The sequence below is a fragment of the Camelus bactrianus genome, chromosome 1, assembly GCF_048773025.1.
Source record: "Camelus bactrianus isolate YW-2024 breed Bactrian camel chromosome 1, ASM4877302v1, whole genome shotgun sequence".
NCBI classification, from domain to species: domain Eukaryota; kingdom Metazoa; phylum Chordata; class Mammalia; order Artiodactyla; family Camelidae; genus Camelus; species Camelus bactrianus.
Window position 1 is genome coordinate 49206258 of NC_133539.1, and position 23501 is coordinate 49229758.

A 23501-nucleotide genomic window follows, 5' to 3' on the forward strand; every position below is an offset into this window, starting at 1 on the left:
TTCTTTTTTCTTTTTTTTTTTTAGATTCCACAGATATGAGTGATATCATATGTTATTTTTCTTTCTCTTCCTGGCTTACTTCACTTAGAATGATGACCTCCAGGTCCATCCATGTTGCTGCAAATGGCATTATTTTGTTCTTTTTTATGGCTGAGTAGTATTCTATTGTCAATGGACATGTAAGTTGTTTCCATGTCTTGGCTATTGTAAGTAGGGCTGCTGTGAACATTGGGGTGCATGTGTCTTTTCCAATTGTAGTTTCTCTGGATGTATGCCCAGGAGTGTGATTGCTGGATCATATGGTAAGTGTATTTTTAATTTTTAAAGGAACATCCATACTGTCCTCCATAGTGGCTGCACCAATTAACATTCACATCAACAGTGTAGGAGGGTTCCTTTTCTCCACACCCTCTCCAGCATTTATCATTTGTGGACTTTTAAATGATGGCCATTCTGACTGGTGTGAGGTGATACCCCATTGTAGTTTTGATATGTCTTCTTTATTGCTACGTCTCCACTGCATGGAGTTTGTGCTACCAAACCAAACTTGGGTCTGCTCACCTGCACACAGTAAAGCCAATCACTGGGTTGTGGTGAAGGAAAGTGCAGCATTTATTGTAAGACAGCAACACAAGGAAAACAGGTGGCTTGTGCTCAAAAAATAGCCAGACTCCATGAAGGGTTTCAACAAAGGCTGAACCTTTTTTTTAAAGGCCAGGTGAGGGAGGAGGGTTGCAGGTTATATGATCAGCTCATGCACAGTTCTCTGACTGGTCGATGGTGAGGTAACAGGGCAGTGTCACAAGGGTTAACATTATCAACCTTAAGTGCCAGTAGGTCTGAGGGCTGCATGCTCATGATCACCCAGTAGTTAATTTCTTCCATTTGGTGGTGGTTTTAGCATCTGTAAAACAACAAAAGTAATGTGCATCAGACATTATCATCTAGGTACTTCAGAGTGGAGCTACAGCAGAGGATATGTGGGAGGAGATTGTCCTGGGAAGGCCCCACAGGTTGATCTGAATAAATATTTACTGAATAAATGAAATATATATTCTATTATAGCATTCAAAAGGGTAGTTCCTTCATTCATTGTCAATAATCCCTGTAAGAATAAAATATTTAATAGTTCTGAAAGGTTATTTTATCATTAGGCTACAGGGTCAGTTTCCCAGGGATTTCTCTCATGTTATAAATACAGAGACTGGCAGAAATGACACATTAGTTTCTCTGCATAAGTTGTATTAGAAATATGAATACCTAGGTCTTTTTCAATAATGTAGTATATTCCACAGTAATTTAAGTAACCCTGGAGATAGTTATGGAAATAGATAGGAAAATACAAAATAAGGAATTAAAAAGATGGAATTCTTATGAAATATATAAAGGGCAGAGTAAAAAAGACAAAGAAAGTTATAAAGCAAAAACTCCCCCATCCCCATAGATCCTGAGGTTCTAGCCACCTAGTTACAGAATCACATATGAAAACAACCACAAAACTTTTTATTTTTTTTTAGATTCCACATATAAGCGATCTTATATGGTATTTTTCTTTCTCTTTCTGGCTTACTTCACTTAGAATCACATTCTCCAGCAACATCCAGGTTGCTGCAAATGGCGTTATGTTGTCAGTTTTTATGGCTGAATACACAAAACATTTATATACCCAAATATTCACATATATTTATACCAAAATGACATTTTCAAACAGTGAATGGCAACAGCTTAGCATTAAAATATTTGATCATGAGAAGGATAGAAATGATTCTCATGACAAGCTGGCTTATAGCTTTCTAATTTAGTTCTTTTTATTAGGTCAACTCTTTTGTTTGGCATTTTATTCCTATAACAGAAAGACTGTAGGGTACAAGAGGGCAGCAGAACTACCATCAGTCTGTTTTCTTTTTTTTAATTATTGAAGTATAGTTGATTTACAATATTGTGTTAGTTTCAGTTGTACAATAGAGTGATTCAGTTACATGTATTTTTTCAGATTATTTTTCATTATCTGTTATTACAAGATACTGAATATAATTCCCTGTGCATATAGTAAATCTTTGTTGCCTATCTATTTTATGCATAGTAGTTTGTATCTGTTAATCCCATACTTCTAATTTATCCTCCCCCTTCCTCTTTGCTAACCACAAGTTATTTTCTATAGCTGTGAGTCTGTTTCTGCTTTGTGTATAGATTCATTTGTATTATTTTTTAGATTCCACATATAAGTGGTATCATATAGTGTTTGTCTTTCTCTGTCTGATTTTCTTCATTTAGTATGATATTTTCTAGGTCCATTCATGTTGAGCTGCCTGCTGTCTTTAAAGCTGGTTTCCTGATTTGAAATTTGATTTTAAGAATTCTAACATGTAACATGTCTGGTCATTTTCTAAGAGGTGAGTAGTATCTATGTTCTGCAATCCTCAGGTGCTTAGAGTCTAACAATCTGACTGTTAGAAGGTAGGGGAGGGTAGAGATGATGTTTGTGTCAACAAACTTTTGAATTATTGCAAGAGAGAGGAAAGGGTGACAAGATAAGTTAAATTAGAAGGAGATTAATGCAATTCATCTAGAAGAGCTACGATTTTTCCAGGGAGATAAGAAGCATTGTTATCCAAAGAGAATGCAAGGGCTAAGGAAAGGGATGGAGGTCTGAGGAGGAAGGAAAAAATTTGGAGCCATCACTGTAAAGGTTTTAAGAAGGATGATTATAAGAACTGTTGAGCAGCTTTGAGAACCAAGGGGAATTTTGATACCATGAAATTTCAGGAATTGTAGCTGGTGCCCTGTTGAGATTTTATCAAGCAACTCCTGATCTACAGCAGGAATGCTGAGTGTTGTTAGTGAGGGTTAGCAAAGCAAACAAGGGCTGGCAAGTGTATTATTGAGATGTTTACCGTGGAGTCCAGTCTCGGTAGGAAGGCAAAAAAGCCAGAATGAGAATAATGGATTTGAAGATAAGTGTTAGAAGACAAAAATTAGAAGCTGAAGAATAAATTCAACAATGATGGTAAACTAGTAGGAAAACCAGAGGGTAGTTTAGAAAGAGCTCTTTAGTGAGAAATTCCCACTGAGACCAGAGGTCCACAGGAGGTTACAAAGTATTGATGTTGTCAGGGACTTCAAGTAGCAGAATAAAAAAGTGTACACAGAAATTCAAAGAAGACAGGTTGTTAAATGAAGTCTACAGAACAATGATCTAGAAGTAGATACACCCAGCCCTGCTCCAGGCAGCATGAATTGAAGAAGTAGAAAGAAACATAAGCTTTCTATATGAGATAATGCAACGAATCTTAAATTTTAGAGCAATATGCCTGTTTTATTTTGTTATAGAAGGTAGAAATATTAAAAGGATATGGGGATGTTTGTTCATGATGAAACAGGTGTCCTAGAGTCTCATGAAAAAAACAGACTGGCAAGGAATGGAGTGGGCCTAGGGTCTTAGTAGGGCAGGCTAGATAAGGTGCTTTGAAGTAATGCTGAGTTTCGTGTTAAGGTTCTTGAGTGTTGGTCAAAGGAATTAAGGTAAGAGGATAGGGAGGTATATCAGTAAAAGAAAACTCTTGTTTCATTTCTGCTCTACTTGCGCCAGCTTCTGATACCGAGTATGGTGGGGAGGATTCCCACATCAAACAATTCTCCAGCTCTTCAGACCAATTTTCCTACAGCTGGATTATGACACTAACTACCTGGAGTTAGCACAGGCTCCAAAGATTAAGGCCCCAGTCCCACAAGCCTGCCCCCATTTGGGATGCCAATCACAGGTTCCAGGTTGTCAGCTGGACTTCTGAACAATTGGCTATAAATTGAGAGTTTCCATGACCCCCTCCCGGGATTCAGTAAGTTGCTAGAAGGGCTCTCGGAACTCAGGTGAAACACTTAATTAAATTTACTGGTTTATTATAAAGGATACAACTCAGGAATAGCAGAATGGAAGGGATGCACAGGGCAAGATCTGTGGGAAGGGGTGCAGAGCTGCCATGCCATCTCTGAGCGCATTAGCCTCCCAGCACCTTCATGTATTCACCAACCTGGAAGCTCTCAGGGTTTAGAGTTTTTAATAGAGGTTTCATTAAGTTCACGTGATTAATTATGCCTTTGGCCATTGATGGTGAAATCAATCTCCAGCTTCTCTCCCAACCCCTGGAGGTTGGGAGTTGGGTGGGGCTAAAAGTTTCAACCTTCTAATCACTTGGTTGGTTTCTCTGGCAACTAGTCCTTAACTTCCAAGAGTCATCTCATTAACATAAGCATATATGTGGTTGAAAGGGATTTATTATAAATAACAAAAGATGCTCCTCTCACCCCATCACTCAGAAAACTCCAAGAGTTATAGGAGCTCTCTGCCAGGAACTAGAGAAAGATCAAATATATAGTTCTCATTTTGTCACAATTAGTTTTCTACTGTTGTTATAACAAATTACCACAGACAATGGTTTACAGGAACACAAATTTATTATCTGTCAGTTCTCTAGATCAGGAGTCTAACACAGGTCCTACCTAGCTAAAATCAAGGCATTGGCAGAGCTGAATTCCTTTCTGGAGGCTCTAGGGGAAAATCCATGTTTTTGCCTTTTCCATCTTCCAAACCCTGCCAAATTCCTTAGCTTATTGCTCCTTTCCTCTACCTACAAAGCTAATAACTTTGCACTCTCTGATCATTTTTGCCCACCAGGCAGCAAAGCCAATCTACTGACCCTGGGTTGTGTAGAAGGAAAGTACAGTGTTCGCTGCAGTGTGTCAAGCAAGGAGAATGGGCAGCTTATGCACAAAAGACCTGAATTCCCCAATGGCTTTCAGGGAAGGGCTTTTAAAGGTAACATTGGGAGTAAGTGTTGCAGGATGTGTGATCTTCTGATTGGTTAGTGGTGAGGTAATAGGGTGGGAATCTCAGTCATCAACCTGGTTCAACCAGTCTGGGGTCTAGTGCTTGTGACCAGCATGTAGTCACCATCCTTCACCTGGGGGGGAAAACGGGTCTAAGTTTTTACAGAACGACTCAAAGATATGTGTTAGATTGTTATATATATCCCCTGAGAAGGAACTAGGACTGTTTTATTGCTGAACTATTAAGCTAGCATTACTTTTCATGCCTGACTGCTTTTCCTTTATTTCTGCATTTCCTCACTTCCCTAGTTAGTAACTACTTGAGTCTGCTCTTTGGAACTCAGGGAAGGCATAGGAGACTAAAGCCTTTTTCTACAGACAAGAAATGGGGGACACAGAGGGGCTTTTGTACTCAGGAGGGCCCTGCAGGATCCTGTTGGATGTCAATTTCCCCTTTTCTTTTTGATACCCTTCAGTTTTGAGCAGAACAGGGGTAGGACAAGAACGGGAATAAAATTCAAAAGCAACTGTACTGGATATTGCAGGAATCTGAGATATACATATAAGAATCAAATGAATAATATACAGTGGAAGTAAATTATAAAATTTGTCCAATAATTTTAAAACCATCAATTAGAGTATTGCAGGCTTTACCATTTGATCTCCCTCCACCTATTTTCTTCTCCATGTTCTCTCTTTTAATATCCCTCTGCCTCTACTCATATTTTCATTACCTTCTTTTGAGTGCTTCTCTTTCCATCCTTTTTCATCCTTTTGTTCACGTGTCTTTTGCCTCCTACTTCCCTCAGCAACGTTTATGACTTTATGACTATTTGAATGTACACATATTCAAACCACTGTGGGAATAAAGCATTTTGTGTTAAAATACTAAAATTCTCCTGCATTCATTTTCTCCTTTCTACTCGCTTGATCACTGCTCAAGTTCAGACCTTTATTCTCTCTTCTCCTTACAACAAATTCCTTACTAAATTTCTTATAATTCTCCCAAATCCCCTGACAGTCCTTCCATCCTCACTTCTACCAGTTATTTGACTTTTCTAGCAAACCCAATCTTGTCATCCCACTACTCAAAATTCTTCACTTGTTCACATTACCTACCAGATAAAATCCAAACTTCTTTATAAGGTTAAAAAAAAAAGATCCCTGCCTACTTATCTAACTTCATTTTTGCCTTTTCTCCTAATTCCCCTTTGCATGTTACCCTATGGCAGCACAGAAATACTTGTGGTTTCATCATACCTTGCCATGCCTCTGTAATCTTCCATCTGTCATTTTCATATTCCCTCTGTTGCTTTTATCCTATCCGTATGGCAAACTCTTAGTCACTCTTTAGGGCTGTTCAAATACTATTCAGCCCTAGAAAAGAATGAAATCTTGTTATTCGTGACATGAATGGACCTTGAGGATGTTAGGCTAAGTGAAATAAGTCAGATGGAGAAAGACAAATACCATATGATTTCATTCATATATGGAATCTAAAAAAAAGAGACAAAACAAATAAACCAACAAAAAAACAAACTCATAAATACAGAGAACAGATTGGTGGTTACCAGAGGGAAGGAGGTTGAGGAATGGGCTAAGGGGGTCAATTGCATGGTGATGGATAATAACTAGACCTTTGGCGGTGATCACTTTTTTGTGCATTCAGATGAATTATAATGTGATACACCTGAAACTCATAGAATGTTCTATAACAATTTTACCTCAAAAAAAAAAAAAAAAAAAAAAGAGACTGTTCAAATGTTACCTTTGCTGTTAGGCATTCCCAGTCTCTTTTAGGCAAACCTGGGAATCATCCTCTGTTGTCTGCTATATTGTACATCACTCCATTGTTTGCAATAATGTTTTTATTGGCATTTGGGGTCAGGACTTGAGTTTTTCCATTCCCAACACCTTACATAAATTTTAGCACATAGTAGCTCAATCATCTTTGCTCAGTTAACCTACCCTCTTATTTAACCTACCATAATGCTATGGCTTAGCTCTTCTTTCTGCCTGAGTATCAGTTCCTCAAACTATGTTTTTGGAACCCTAGTGCCTCTTGCAAAATAGTTGTATATTATAAATAGAGTTAGCCTTTAGATAGCTGTGTGAAATGTATGTTTGTTTTCTTTTTAGGTTTATGAGAGAAGTCCAATTCTTTTTCCAAGTAATCCTCTTATCTTTCAGTTCCATAATGATTTTCTTTCTTTCTTTTTCTTTTTAATTAAAGTGTGGTTGATTTACAATATTGTATTAGTTTCTGATGTACAACATAGTGATTCAGTTATACATATATATTCTTTCTCATATTATGTTTCATTATAGGTTATTACAAGTTATCGAATATAGTTCCCTGTGCTTTACACAGGGACCTTGTTGTTTCATAATGATTTTCAAGGGTAATTAAGGTCAGTAAAATAAAGAAATCTCCTAGATTACCTAACATTAGAAAATTTTATTTGTTTTTCCATTATCTAGATTAGGAACATCAACCAAAAAAAACTATATATATATGACTAAGACACCAACATAATTACCTCCAAATTTTCTTATTTCAAACCCATCTCTGCTTAACCTGGATTGCTGTCAATGAAATAGAACAAATTTTGCTCATTTGCTTTATTGCTTTTACTTATATTGAGATTGATGTTGACTCTGTGATTTTAAAGTTTGACTTAAAGAAAAATAACTGTTACAAAGAAGGTTTTGGGAAATAGTCACTGAAAATAGAGCATCAATCAAGGTCCAATCAAGGAAAAAGAAATCATACCATGTTACCTAGGGAACTTAATAATAGGGTATTGTTACACAGGGGTAGGAGGGGGGTCCACCCAAAAAAGAACTCTGAAGTGATTCAGAGATATGTAATGTGGGAAGCTATTACCGTCTTAAAGCTGGGGAAACAAAGGGAAAAGTTTGGATTTTTAGAACTGAGAAGCTCAGAGGAAAGTTCCTGCTGACTAGGGCCTGCAACTCTGAGAAGTGGGCACAGCCTAGCTGGTGCTGGTCACTCTGAGGTGTTGTGATGGGTCTAGTTCTTGGGGTATAAAGTGGGAGGTTGGAACCAACTGCTGACGATGGGGTGAAGGGCTTTTACTGCTGAAGTGATGCTGATAGAAGCAGGAAGCAAGGAGAAAGGAACAAGTGTCTTCTCCCCCACTTTTACCTTCTATCCTCTCTCCAAGGGCTCCTATTGATAGAACCTACTAGGAAGCCAGCTGGCAAAGGAGACATGTTTGCAGAGCCCCAGCCCCAGTAGTATGTGTGAATATGGAGTAGAGAGACGACAGCTTAATAAGTAACACTAAAAGCAATTAAATTGAATGTTAAGCAATGATCAGTTAGAGTAACCATCTCCAGCTTCAAAAACTCAACAAGATCATATAATCAAGATCTTAAAAAATTAATATTATTCTCTTGGGTTTGTCTGTCATTAGAGGTGCACTCAAGTATGCTATGTCACTGTAGTTATCATTTAATCATCCAAACTGGGAGCTATATGGTAGATACTGTTTTAGGTGGTTGGGTTTCAACAGTGAAAAAATAAATAGATCCCTGTCCAGCCTTGTGGAACTTTCATTCTAGTGAAGGGAAAACAGACAATAAATAAAGATATAGTGAGTGCAGTAGAGATAATCAAGCAATCTGTGTGTCAGGGGAATAGGGATTGGGGTTGGGGGCAGCTCTTTCATCTGGGGGTGCCATAGAAGAGCTCAATGACAAAGTTCAATTTGAGCAAGGGCCCAAGGGAAATATGAGGGAAAAACACAGTATGAATATATGAGGGAAGATCTTTGCAGTCGGAAATAGCTGCATTTGATAAAAGTGGGTGGACTTTTTTGTTGGTTTGCAGTTTGTTTTAAACTATTTACATAGTTCTGCTTTAGAAGACTGTGATTCTAACTGGGTAACATCAACTTATTGTCAACTAGAGTACCAACTCAAACATACCACAAAGCATTGCTCATCTCTTCCAATAAGGGAAAAGCTATACTTCCTCACGCAGTGGGTTATAAAAAATTTGCTGATGGTAAAAAGAACTAGCTGAAGTATGTACATAATAGTCTACCTCTACTACAAAATAATTTTTGTTTCAGAATCAGCTATGAAATTCTAATAGTCTCAAACTTTTAATCTGGATTATTTGAGTAAATATAAAATGCCGGGCACTGTACATAATCACTTTTTTATTAAGATGTCAACCTCTGTTTTTCAGTTAAGAGTTCATGAATCTCGGTAGTTGATCAACAGTCTTTGAGGCAAAAAGTGGGATGGACATCATCAGTACTCTTAACTCCAAACAATGAAATCATTATTGGCATTAGAATCATGTTGCTTTTTGTTCAGATAATTTTTTGCCTTGGAAAAAGCATGCCTACTTTGGATTCCATAGTGCCAGAAGTATTAATAAGTTAGCTATGATTAAGTATTCCTTCAACCAGTTTGTCACTCAAACAATAAAGACGAACTTATCTGTAAAGTTAGGCGACTGAAAATGGTGTAAAACCTGGTAATACTCTCATGTTAAAGGTTTTTTTTCTTCTTTTTTTTTAAATCGACAGTAATTCTGGTCCTTGAAAAAAATGAGTTGTACCACATAATGTAAAATCTTTTTCTGTAGCTAGTAATAATTTCCAATATGAAAGCTTAAGGTAGGTATGTATTCATTTGAGGAGAAAGTAGTTTGAGATTGGACACTTAGAAGGTAGACATTTGAGTTACCTCGGTCAATTTGTTTTCTAACTTTAAAAGAAATCTTGAGAGGTCAGTGGTGTCTTCTGGAAGGTAAGAACTTGGTTCTGGCAGGGAAACCACCACACAGGCTTGTAGTATTTGCACTTAACCTCTGTGCCTCTGTTCCTCCAGCTGTCAAGTAGGGATAATGGTAATTGCAAATTTCCCTGGGAAGTAAGCATGTGCTTTGACATCTCTGGCTGAAGAGGCTATATCTACACAAATTATTATTATTAAAACATAATGCATGTATGCACAAAAACACCAGCATGGTGCTCTTTTAATGCTTATATAACATGTACAAATACTGCTCTTCCATGCTCTCCACTTTAGGTAAGAGAATATAATCATAGCTTGCAACTAATCCAATTCTCAGAATATGGAGGAAATGTATCCTTTAAGGCTCCATATCATCCTTTTGAGAAGCACTAAACCTGTTAATCCCTCATGGTCTCTGTAGCAATTGCATGAATGGCCCCCATATTAAGCTTTTGGCACCTTTTCAAATATTGGCTAAATTACTTTTGTTTTTTTCCTGGAGATTAGAACCACCAGGGAAAGGCTAGGGGAATGAAACTGGCTAGCGATATTAAAATTTTGGTTGTTTAACATTTAACTGAGTCTCAACAACGTGTTAAAGTGCTACCTAAACAGATAATTAGCTATTCGTTGCACAGTGGGCTCTGTCTAAATTTAGCTGTGACATTAGGTTTAGAGAATGAGAAAATAGGAAAAGAAATTTTCTCAAGGGAAACGGTGGTGTCAGCACAGCTGAGGAATGTCACAATGGCTACATTTCGTCAATTATGATCATCATCAGGGCATCTCCCAGAGCGATACAGGACAAGGTTTATTCATAAGTGCATCCTGAGAATAGGTGATGGAAAGGAGTGTTGCAGGAGACAGGTTTACAGGGGACGACAGAGGCAGACAGGCAGAGAGGGGAGAGAAAAGTAGGTGGAGGGAAAGAGGTACTTAAACCGAGCACTGGACGACAGGCTGGGAGGCGGAAGTTAAGAAAAAAGAGCGGTGGGCAGGGGGTAGAATTGTGTGTAGTCTTGGAGGTGAGTAAAACCTTGTTAGCCAGTGGGTGGAGGCTGGGGAGACCTTAGCGATTGAAGGGGGAGGACAGCGTAATCTTGGCGGCAGACAAGCATTAGTTTAACGGCGGCTGGCTCCTTATTCGACTTTCTTCTTATTGGAGCACATTTGTGGCTATCTTATGGAGATGGCAGAACCAACGTAAAATTAATGGATTGAGAACGTATGTCCTCTGCCTCCACTGGAGCCCCTCTCGGGACAGTCGAAACTGTCCACCACCCAGCAGAACCGCCGGTGATTGTAGCTCCAAGGTTAACCACCAGGACTGTGTGTGGCAGGCAAATGGAGAGGGCAGGGCGAGCGGACATCGGGGTGAGGGAAGGTTGTGGTGGATCACAGACTCTCCTCTTAGGGGCAAATGTTTACTACTTCCCGAGGTCGCTTTTCCGCGATCAGTTCACAAGAAAACAGGCAATGAAAATAAAATTACACGTGCGAACATGCAAATGAAACAAAACCAAAGGAAAACACCACCGCACTCTAGGCGATCCGATGGGGGAAATCCATGGCCTCCTGTTGCCGGTCGCCCAGCGGGGATAGCAGACAGCCCCGCGGCCAAAGAAGCAAGAGTGAGAAAGCAAATCTTTCGCGGCCCCTCTCCTCGCCCGGCTCTGTTGACCCTTTCACCAAACCGCCCTCCCAGAGAAAGGAGCAAGAAAAAAAAAACGCCTGTGCAAACGTGCCTCGGCGGGTTTGGGGGAAGTGGGGAGGGGAAAAAGGAGGGATTCGGAGATCACAGCTGTCCCGGGAAGCAGGAAGAAGGAGAAAGTCTCTCCTTTCAGCCCTCGGCGAGGAGGGAGATGCCTAGTCCATTAGGCTACGTCCAGCGTCCCACACAGGAACCTTTAGCATGGGCAACGGAAGGGCAGCCCCATCCTGCCTTCTCTTCCCCACCCCCTCTCCTCGGGTCCCAGCCAGAGGGAGAGCGCCGCTCGGGCGAGGCGAGCCGGGAGCACGAAACGTCCCGCCGCCCTCCGCCTCAGTCTGCGCCGGGGCCGCGGTGGACCCGCGAGGGGCGGAGTGGGCGAGACCATTAGAAAGGCTGGGAAGGGGGGGACGAGGCAGGAACGCAAGGGGCGGGGCCTACTAACCTATTCCAGATTTTCCAGTCCTCTTTAAAACCCTGCTTTGGAAGAAACCTGGCTATCAAAGAGGAGTGAAGAGTTTTTTGGTTTTTTTTGGGGGGGGGGGAAGGGGAGGAGCGTGTGTGGGAGGGCGGGGTGGGAGGAGCGCGGCTTGCACTCCGGGATCAGACGGGAGCGCGAGTTGCGCGGGCTGGGCGGGCGAGTCCCAGCTCCCGCTCTGAGGGTCGGCTTCCTTTCCCCCTCCCGTGCGGGGCGGGGTGGTGCGTTCCGAGTTCCCAGGAGTTCGAGGCGGGCGGGAGGCTGGCGGGTGCCGGGGGGAGGGGAGTGGCGGCGGCGGGCGGCTCCCGCCTCAGCCTCGGCAGTGGCGTCGGCGACGGCGGAGTCGAGGCAGCCGCGAGCGCTCGGCTGAGTGTCAGCCGGCGGCGACGGCTCAAGAACTGGGAGTTGGGGACGCGCGCACCGGACCTTCCGCCGCCGCCGCCGCCGCCGCCGCCGCGCCGTGGCCGCTGCTGCCGCCGCCCAGAGCCTGAGGCTGCGGGGCCGGGGAAGCCAGGGGGCGGGCAAGCGAGCGGGCCGGGGGGAGGGTGGGGGATGGCGCGGACCCCGGGGCTGGCTCCGCTGTGTCCCGGAGGCGGCAAAGCACAACTTTCCTCCGCTTCTCCCCCCGGGGCCGGGCTCCTGCTGTCGCCCCCGACGCCACCGCCACTGCTGCTGCTGCTGCTTTTCCCGCTGCTGTTCTTCTCCCGGCTCTGTGGTAGGTGAACCTCGGCGGCCGGCGCGGGCTGAGGGAGGCGCGACCGAGGGTCCCGGCGCCGCGGCCCGGTAGGCGCGGGCCGCTCTCCCTGGCGGGAGGCGGTTGTGTTCGGCGGTTGGCTGCGTGAGCGGGTGCCGCGGACTTTGGCTGGAAACTTTTCGCCGCGCCCGGGGCGAGGCCGGGGAAGGGCCGGGGCCGGGGCCGGCCAGTGCGGCGCTGGCCGCCCGCTCCCCTCCCCCGGGGCCGCGCCGCTCTCCACGCTGCGGGCCGGGGTTCGGCGGAGGTGCTTTCCGCCCGGACGCCGAGTGCTTGGTGATCAGGGCTTCTCCGTGTTTGCTCCCGGGACCGTTACTTCCTCCCTCATTCACGGAGGAAGCTGAAAGCGCGGACCTCTGTGCTGGGGACTGAGGTGCCGGGATGCTCGTTTGCCGCCTTCTTTTTTTCCCGGGTGAAACTTAAGTTGTGAGCCTGGATACCTTTAGGGACCAGACCCCGACGGAATGAAGCCCTCGGAATACCCACCCCTCATCACCTTACACGCTGGAGAAGACACCATGTTAGCCCACCCTGTAGCATCCTTTCCAGTCAGTTTCCTTCTGTCCTCCGGCCCCTTTCTGCCCTGGCAGCCTCTGGATCTCTTTGCTTCGAGCCGGTCGCTGCCTTCTAGTTTGGGACATCTATCACACTGTCCATGTTTATTTTATCAAACCCTTTTTGTGCTCAGGACTTCGATATATTTATGTGTTAAATACCTGAATGCATTGACTGTGTCCCCGGCTGTTCTGATCAAAACAAGTCCCACGCCTCTTCCCTGTCTCTTTCTTCCTTCTTGTTGTGTTACAGACTTTTTGTTTGGGGCGGGGGCGTCGTCACATTTGGGAGATAGTCTCTTTGTAATCAGTTTCTAGGTATGGGAAGACTAGAAGCCTATTTGTTGGGGATCGTGTAAAAAATATTGCATTCTCATGCAAGAGAAGTGGACGTAAGTGATCATTAATAGAAGGCCGTGGTTTGAGAAAATGAGGCCCCTAGTCTTTGGGGACTAGATCTGTCTTTTGGTAACAGCTAAACACTGCAGGACATTATTCATTCGATGACTCTCACTTGATGAGGAAAGTGGAGAAACAAAACTTAGGCTTGCTGAAAGAGTGGTTTACCTAAGTATTTTTACTGGTATACAAGTCTGCTGTAAGAGATCAGTGTTTAATGAAATCTTAAATGAAACCGTAAGTTTTACCAGTATTTATTACAAAGAGAGATGTGTGCAGATTTCTTGGATGGTTTGATTTAGAAGAAAGAGAATCCTGTACCCTGTAGGTGTGTCAGGGTTGTTGGTTATGAGGGAGGCAAAGTTTTCAAGAGATTGAGTGCCCCTTATAGGCTGACAGTTTCCACTACCAGATCACCATCACGTTTCAAGCACTGTAATGACATTTTCTAATTAATGGAGTACAGTATGATAAATGGCATGTTATCTAATCTACATTGTTTCTATAGTCCCACTCCCCAGATGTTTGGTTCCACTGCACAGTTCCTAACGCTGTTACTTCTTTAAGTTGATGGAAGATTCTAGATTGAATTTGTGTACTGTTCTTTTTCATTAAAGAGGATTGTGGATTACAATTGGGTGAGAGGAAAATGGGAGGGGATGTTAATAGTTTACTATCCTGATTTAGATTGTGTTAAGGACTAAGAGAATATTACTTGTACCTCCAATAAAGTTTTATCTAGCTAGGCAAAGCCCCACAGAAGACTAAGCCAAGGAATATGTGCAAGTAATAAAAGGAAATAGGATTTGAGTAATAATTTCACAGTGATTGTGTAAGTGAAATGTTGATTACTTTTTGAAGGAACACATTGGTTTTCACATGGGAGGAGAAAAAAGTTTAAAAAAACCTCTTTAATAATGTGCTGTTGGAGGGACTTGATACTTTATTTTAGAATCCTAAAAATTCAAGCAGTACAGGCAAATGGACTGTGATTTAGAAGAGGTGTAAATTAAAGTTTTTAGAGTTAACTCTGCTTGTAGTTGTAGAGACAGACGCTAGGTTTGTGTTGCTGTGCACTGCTCATTTAAAGAGCTTCCTTTTTTGGCTTATAGTGTTATAACACCCTAATTTGTGAACCCTATGACAAGTTTTTTCCATCAACCTTTATTTTAGAATTCAGTCTTTGAGTAGGGCACAGTTGTCCTGATTTATGGGTACTTCGTAAGTATGGAAGCAGAATTTTCTCTATGTAACCTGTTTTCTGATCTAACAGTCATAGTACTGGTTACAAGGTTTGGCATGTACTGATGTTTGAGTTGTTAGTTTTAGAGTTGAGAAGAACTGTAGGCTTTAAAAAGGTGACTCTGATGATTTGTTAATCAGAATGCTTATCTTATAACATACAAATTATTTTTTCTTTTTGCTACTATTTTTGATATACTGCTTATGTTTAACATGGTTCTAACTATGCTAAACTTTTACAGTATCTATTAACACAAAATAGTATTTTTGTCATGTTAAGTTTATTACTATTAAAAAAAAAACCCTCGTGTCAAATTAGATATGAAATTCTGAGAGCTAAAACTTTTTTCATTTCAACAAGGTTTTATCTTAAATGGATATTTGGAGGATAATAGGAAAAAAGATCTAATAATTGAACCTTTAACAGCACTTTCAGAACTTCCTATATTCCTGACACTTGGGAACATAAAACATGAATAAGACAGAGTCCTGGCTTCAAGGAGCTTACAGCATTATGGTAGACATAAAGTAAATAGATGATTATAAGGCAGCTCAGTGTTTATATGATAGAGGTCTGTATGAGGTGTACTATGTGTTACGCAGAAGAGGGATGCCTAACCTACTAGGTAAAGATATGAGTGTAAACCGAGAAAAAAAGTTACTTTAAAAAAAGCAGTTGAGTCAGATTTTCTTATTGAGACTTAGACATTGTGGTAGGTGGTATAAGTTTGTGTTCTCTCACCCAGTTTATGATTTAGGGCCTAAATAGGGAATTTGATTCTGAAAAAAGACTGCCACTTACTAGCTGTGTGAATCATTGGTAAGTTATTTAACCTCAGTAAACTTAAGGCTTCTCATCTTTTTCAGAAAAGGATAGTATCAGTTTGCCTGTAGAGTTCTTGTGAGGATTAAATGAAAGAATAAAACACTTAGCAGAGAGCGTGAAATATACCTTCAAATGTTTAGCGTGTATTATATTGCATATTATAAACCAACTAACCTGATACTTGTTGTTCTTAAATTCTACCTTGATGACCTGAATAGTTGAGTTTTCAAGTTGATTGACTTGTTGTATTTGCACTTTATGTCTTTGAATGTATATAGCCCAGTCAGTGCTTTTTAAATATTTTTAAAATTTACCTTGGGTAAATATACAGATGCCCGATTTTAAGAATGTTAGAATACGGTGAAATTACCTCAACTGTGTAATTGTATGGAACCTAGTTGAATCTTCCCTTAATGATGTAGAATACATTTTAGGACTTGGCAGTTGCATATGATCAGTTAGAATGTTAGTGGTTATATTTGAAAAATGTGGAGTTGAAAATGTGGGGTTGAAGAGGTATTCACAGTTTCACTTCTATTTTATCAAGTTACTAGCGGTATCAGGTCGGAGCCTATAATACTTACTGCCCATATGAATCTTTCTGAATCCTAAACAGATACAAATGGAAAGTGAACCAAATTTAAAAGCAATCAGAAAAGACCCTTTTTTGCATTTAGCTATAGTGTCAGAAAAAGGAATTGGAAAAAGCTGAGCAATTACATACTTGTAGGTGTATGTATATTTACTGTTTTATCTTGTTTATGCCACTTATGCTTATATATATATTTAATGATTCAGCAGCTCTTATATACATTTTGCATCTGTATAGTTAAGGAATAAAACTTATGGCTTATGCCTATTATTTGAAAATCATTGAAGAGAACCTGTCAGTGATACCCTTGTTAAAAAATAGAGTATTTTGACAGTTTATAATTTACTCCTTAAAAAATTAGCAAGTTAAAAATATATTGCTATAGCATATTCTGTAATCTATTAAAGTCCTTGTAAAGAGTGACAGTCTGGACTGTATGGTTTGTGAAAGATGTGATACTTAATTAATAATGGCTATTAATATGTAAATGTAGGATAAAGTCGAATAACTTTTAAGTAAGTGATGGAATGATTTTGTGTGCCAGACACTCAGATCCAAAAATCTAAGCACCATTTATTTCATAACTTTTGATTACCTTTTATATTTTTATGTAAAATTACCTTTCAAGCCTGAACCTGTATCCTTTCCTGAATTTCAGAAAGCTTATGATTTTTATTTTTACAATAGACTCTGATATAGTTTAATCATTTATGTAAATAAAATTTGTTGTGAATCATTATCCAGGTTGAACTTTAAGTTTTTTCCTAAATGACAATTATAGGTCATGAATTCAAAATTTTAGTGAGACCTGTCTCCTGTAAGTCTATATACAGCTTTTCTTCTTCCTGAAGTAATTACTCTATATGTTCATTGTTTAGTATTTAATTAAAAGTTATTTTGTGATGTGTTCTCTTTGCAGTAAAGACCTTGCCTCAGGCTTCACTGTATGTATCATAGCAAATATCACAGAATCAACACATGTTAATTTTTTAAACTATATAGGTTTTAACATGTCAGGGAGGAAGAAATTTTTTTCTACCTTTCTAGATTCTTTTGGCTGGTCTAAGAATTACATTGACATGAGACAGAGTAACAGGAGAAAATCAAGCAAAATTTAATAGCATGTATACGTGGAAGAGACCCAGGAAAATTAACTTGTCAAAATGGCCAAAACTCTCACCTTAAATACTATCTTCCCTTAAAGACAAAAGAGAGTGTTGGGGGTAGTGATTTGGGACTTCAGAGGAGAGGAAGATAATTCACATGAAGGTGGAAAAGCAAATGTTTGGTAAACAAATGTTTTCTGGGCCTTGTAGAAACAATGGGACGCAGAGTGGACTCTGATCTCTAGGCCCTGCTGAGTTTCCCCCACCACAGTTAGCCTGTACTCTTTGCAGATATCTCTGATGATAGCTTAATTGTAGAACAGCCCTGCTATCTAAATTTTTTTAGGCAGTTAGAGGGAAGGTCACAGTTTCTTCCTGAGACTTTTGGGCCTTGATTGTTTTCAGCTTGAAATAATTGTGTACTAAAGATATGTTTTGGAGTGGCAGATTTTGCTCCCCTACAAACATTTGCTTTTTTCCCCCCTTAATAACTGTTTAAGGAATTTGCTATAGAACAAAATGAAATCAAGAGAATACTTGGTTTATGATTTCATCTTCCATGTTGAAATAAAATAATAAAACAGAATAATAGCTGTAATAAATAACTACAAAAACTCTTCTAAGTTTGACTTCATTTCCTGTCTGATCCTAGGTATCTTTCAAATCCTTAGTCCCTGGAGCAAATTCTATTCATTTTTTCATGCTTTTAGATTTAGAGCAATGTTTGCCAAAGTGTTTAACAGAATGCTAGTCTCAGAAGATATGTTTTGGGAAGAAAATACCATAATTGAATACATTTAGGAGTGGGAAAAACTAACCATGTAACCCCCTCCCTCTTGGAAAGTCACGGTGTACATTAGTTAATTAATGGTCTAAGAAATTCTTGAGTAAACGATCCTTTTTTGCAGCCTAATTAAACAACCTGTTATGTTGCAGAAGCTATATTTATATTGTACAGAAGACACTATAGGAATTCTATCCTTAGAAAGGCTTGTATACTTGATAATATTCCTATCTTGACATTGTTCCTATTCCTACCTTCCAAAATGGGTAGAGGGGAAGAGTATGGGTGTGTGTGGGGGGTGTGTATGTATATACATATATATATATAGTATTTATTTATTTAGTAAACTGGAAAAGGTTGATAAGTTTTAAAGATGTTGCTTGGTGAGGAAGTTTTTCATTGGTTTTTCCTTTTTCTAAAAGTTCTTTTCACTTTGTTTAGTTCTGTCTCATTATTCTCCATTGTCTTACCCATTTTGAATCTGAGGTTTTGCAGAATTGACCTTCTAGGAGAAATATGGTGGTTCTTCTTTGGTGTTGCAAAATCAGCAGTATATTATTTACCCTAGAATATATGTGGTTTAAGCAGCTTTGGTGGGACACCTCACTTTATACATAACATGTCTCAGTCTGGGCTTGAGTTTTGGGAATAAAGTGGTTTAATTTAAGAAAGCTGTTTTGTTTTGTAATGGAGCTATACCAGTGCTGTTACTGGGAAGAACATGAAAAAAATTGATGCAGATATGAAAAAGGTGCGTACAGCTAGGACTCCAACTCAGCGTTTGAGAACATTGTATGCAGTTAAAGAGTGTGCTTGACTCTTCTGTGGCTCCATTTCAGAGGAAAAACAAGAATATTAATCAAAAGTTAGTATTGGAAAACTATGGTAAGATGAATTGCATATAGTGATTCTTCCTATGAGTTATCCATGATAGACATGATTGTCATTACTAAAATATCTGAGGTCATTGTTTTTGAAACTTCTTAATATTATATTTAATTTAGTCATAACTATTGTGGGCTATATTAAGATTTCCTTTCACAAGTGTCCTTGTCATTATGAATGCCAAAATCCCTTCTAATTTGATTTAGATTAGAGATAATCATTCATGGTTATAATTTCAGTTTAAATTTGACTAAATTAGACAATAAACTATCTAGTATTTAAATTTCCTTAGAGATACCCTGGTTCCTTTATTGTAAACGCAAAAATTTTTTAAAGCGTCTCAATTTGTTTAATTTTTTTTTCTTTAATTGAAGAGATTCAAATGGGAGACGGTACATAGCTAACAGTTCTGTGCTTACTAAGGGCACTGGGCTAGAAAGTCATAACATTTTTCACTAAACCCATGAGTCTGCGTATGTTAATTGCTGTAGCAGTTACTTTAAATCCCTGATTTCTGTTTGTTGAATTTAAAAGAGGTAAAAAATTATCAACAAAAGCTTTGGGAAACATGCAAATAATGCAGTTGTATTGAACATCAACTTTTATCGTAGCTACCTCATCCCTATAAACAATTCTGAGATTATAAATATATGAATATTGTCATGATACAGTTTCATTTACCTAGTCCAAATTAAAACCAGAATGAACTTTAATATTGAAATAACAGTAAGATACTCCTCTTTCAAGTTGTTACCTTCTGTTTTTTATACACTAACTAGTACAGTGTCAAAGATTCATTATTTTTCTTTTAAAGCTGGTATAGCCCCTACAGTTGACTGATTTTGAATGACAAAAAGAAAGGCAAGTCAGGGCTAGAATTAGTAATACTAATGAAGACATCTTTCTTAGCAGGAAATAACACTTTAGTTAGACTATTGACACTCTTTTCTGTATTTAAGAAAGATTATTTTTACACTTTTCAGTGTAAAACATTGTCAATTTTTAGATTCATAAGAGTTAGCAATTATGGTGGCTATTTTGAAACCATACATTGTTTATCAAACTTATTTTTCCATATATGTATGAAAGGATCTGGGCATTGATATATTTTTGTTATATTTGTAACTGATAGTGAAAATATTTAAACATATATGTACTGGTGGAATTTTTATATAGCATGTCAAAAAGTCTCTTGTCTTGTAAAAGCTTTAATCCTAACAGCATCTGTTAAAATATAAAAACAAATCTGAAGTTCCCTAAGAAAAATATATTATTTTTCTTTGAGAATACTACTGTTGCTTTGCTGCCCTCTACAGTCATCTAAAATAGTCACTCTAGACTTTTCTTCCTTCAGATGATTAAAATACTTCCTTGACCTTTGTGTGAGCTTTAAATTTCAAGAGTGAGTTGAATAATATTTACCCTTAAAATGTGATAACATTTTAATTAGTCACAACAGTTGATCTATACTGGTAATGCCAAAAATACAGTGCTTAGAAATTAAAGCAGGGGATGGACTGTGGGCTACTGAGCATTAGTAAACAGATGATAGAGCACCAACCAAGTAGTAGGCAATATAGAGTATACCCCAGTGGAATAAGACGTGCTGACTGCTCCCAAGCTTATAAACCCATTGGTAAGACTAACTGCAAGTTAGATTTTGTGTGTGTGTGTATATATATATATATATATACATATGCACGAAAGTTATTTATAATAACATACCAAGTAGTATGATACAGTCTAAAAAAAGATCGATAAGTCCTAGAAGAGTCAGGGAAAGCTAATTAGAGGAAATGATAATTCTGAGCTATGTCTTCAGGAATGGATGAGAGTTCAGACAGGTAAAACAGGGTTATTTCAGACAAGGAAGAGAATATTAAAACACAAAGCATTTTGTTCCACAGAAAGGACTGTTAGGTCCCTTGGAGTCTTTGCTCTTAAGAAATTTAAAATTTAACTGTTAGCAGATTTGGAATTAGAAAATTGTGTGTGTGTGTGTGTGTGTGTGTGTGTGTGTATTTTAAACCCAATTACTTAACTTTCTGCCTGTTTCATGCCCTATACACTTAGCTAAATGATACCTCCTTTGCAGCATTGCTGTGAAAATTAAATGAAATCCTTATGAATGGCAGTCAAGTGCTTTACAAATACAAATACCAATAATGCAAGGGAAAATGAATTGTCTTATATTGGAAGTACAAAGTGACTTGAGATTACAGAATAAAGAGTGGTTTAACTGGGAATGGAGGAAGACTTAACTGAAGAGCTAATTTTCTAGCTGAACCTTGAAGGAAGAGTTTTCCTTTTGTGAGGGAAGGTCAGTGAAAAAGAGGGCATTCCAGGCTGAAAAGAGCAGTGGACTGAGGACTCTGTGGAAGGAATTAATGTTTTCATGTGGGTCAAGCATGAGCTTCATGGAGGGGAATTATAGATTTTTGAATTCTTTGCTGATGCCGAGGAGATGAGACTTTGTATGGCAGGCAGGGAGAAAGTTTTGGAAGCAGGTAACTACTGAGTCTGTCTGTGATTTAAGAATATTAGATAGCTCTGATAGCAGTGTAAAAGATGTATGGGAGATATGAGAAGCAAGTGAAAGGGAAAACCATTGTGATTGTCCATGGGAAGAGAGGATTGTGGAGGTAAATGGCAATCTGGCAGAAGAATTTGAAGGGAGGGATGATAGTGAGAAGTAGATTATGTGGTGTTTGGATAGCATCATGGGTGAGGAGCTAAGAGTTGGATATGAATTTAGGTTTCTCTCTTGAATGACTAGAAAAGGACGGTTAAAGAATTGATGAGTCAATCTAGTGACTTTTTGGAGGCATTTTAATTTTGATGTCTCTGGGGCATATTTTTTGGAGCTATAGTTGAAAATTTGTTATGAGAGGGTAGGATGTGGAATTGGGAATGATCAGGATTGAAGTATTTGTAATACATGAGCTGTTTCAGAGAGAGAGGAGGCAGAGAGGGAGAAGGGAAGGGAAGAAGAAGAGAAAAGGGAGGAAGGGGTAGTTGGGGCAGAAGACTGGGAAAAATTTTAAAGACTGAGGTAATTTGATTGGATAAGAGGGAGGGAGAGGAGAAATAATCTAGGAACAAAATATTGATAAATAGACGAATGCATTTGATAGTTAAGTGGAGTGCATTGATGACTCAGTAATTTAGTAAAAGTGGTTAGGAGAAAAGTCAGATTCCAAAAAGCTAACTAAGGGGATAGTGAAGAAGTAGTAGGGTGTAAGGGTCTGCTCTTGGGAAAGAGGAAGATGAGTGAATAATTTGAGGGGAAAGAATAATGTATCAGTTGTTATAGACTTACTGTGTTGTCCCAAAATTCCTGTGTTGAAGCCCTAACTCCCAATGTGATGGTATCAGGAAGAGTTCTTTGGGAGGCGATTAGATTTAGATGAGGTCTTGAGGTTGAAACGTCCATAATGGGATTAGTGCCCTTGTAAGAGGAGGAAGAGACACTAGAGCTTCCTTTTTCCGTGATGTTGAGGATACAGCAAGAAGGTATCCATCTGCAAGCCAGGAAGAGAGTTCTTCCCAGAACCCAGCCATGCTAACATCCTAACCTTGGACTTCCTATCCTCCAGAACTGTGAAAAATAAATGTTATTTAAACACACAGACTGCGGTATTTAACTATAGCAGCCTGAGCTAAGAAAGAAATAAGAGTTCTTAATTACAAACATTTTAGATTTAACTTTGGCTAAAAGAAAATTTATTGAAGAATACTGAGTGGTTCAGGTATGGAAATGAAGAACCAAAGGAGGCTTGGCATCCAGAACCAATATCCAGAATCATAGCCAGGAGAATGTCTAGGGGCAGACTGTCAAGGTCATTGCTCGCTGCCCCTTGAGACACAGGGTATTATAGCTTTGTCTCTTAAATTGGCATTGCTGCTCTTAGAAAGTAGATACTGTTACTGCCATAGCCCAAGAGAATATATTTTCCATGGTGTCCACTACAGAATGTTGAAGAAAAGCTTTTTGCTTTTTATGATGAGGCTTCTCTGTCTTTGGGAGGTGGATAGATGGGAAAAGCACATTCATATGGCAAGGTATAGGAACAGAAAGTAATGGAAACATTACGAACACAGGTGAGAGTGGCTAGCCTTAGAAATGATGAGAGGCTCTTCCTTCTACTAGACAGGGAAAAAGAAAATAATACGTGCAAGTACAGAGACACTTTCAAGTAAAAGAGATAGAAGTTACGGACAAGTTTGATCTTTAGTGATTTAAATGATAAATTTTGAGAATAAATGAATGCAGGCTGATGCTGAGACTTAGTAGTAGAACCTTTGGGCAAAAATGGAATAAGACATCAACTGAGAATGAATAAAATGATGGATCAGTATTGAAGCCATGAGTTGGCATAACATGAACTTGTAAAATATGAATGATGATGTGGAGCTGGTAATAAGTTTATATTGGATGTTGTTAGTATTTAATTGACCACTGTGTCTACCAGAGATTATTCTAGTTACTCTGAAAAAAATAGCTGATAAAAGGATAAAATGTGTCTTAGGGGACCAATTATATTTATTTTTGAAAGAGGTAGACTAGAGCTAGGCT

The 23501-nt window shown here is 39.3% G+C and overlaps 1 protein-coding gene and 1 long non-coding RNA gene across 3 annotated transcripts in view; one reads left to right on the forward strand and one right to left on the reverse strand.

Annotated features, from left to right (window-relative positions):
• Positions 1-588: 588 nt before the first annotated feature.
• Positions 589-11832, reverse strand: LOC105081545 (uncharacterized). Its single transcript, XR_836454.3, has 4 exons — positions 11754-11832; positions 6085-6201; positions 5559-5681; positions 589-904 (listed from the first exon to the last, which is right to left on the reverse strand). It is a non-coding gene; the product is annotated as an uncharacterized LOC105081545 (long non-coding RNA).
• A 95-nt stretch (positions 11833-11927) lies between these two features.
• The window catches only part of NECTIN3 (nectin cell adhesion molecule 3), a 119414-nt gene continuing 107840 nt past the window's right edge, over positions 11928-23501 (forward strand). Inside the window, exon 1 of one of the 2 annotated variants that reach the window (XM_074363162.1) lies at positions 11928-12501. In XM_074363162.1, the coding sequence (XP_074219263.1) occupies positions 12339-12501 (163 nt within the window). In that variant the 5' untranslated portion in view covers positions 11928-12338. The remainder of the gene's footprint in view (positions 12502-23501) is intronic. The other variant, XM_074363159.1, reaches the window with a different exon arrangement.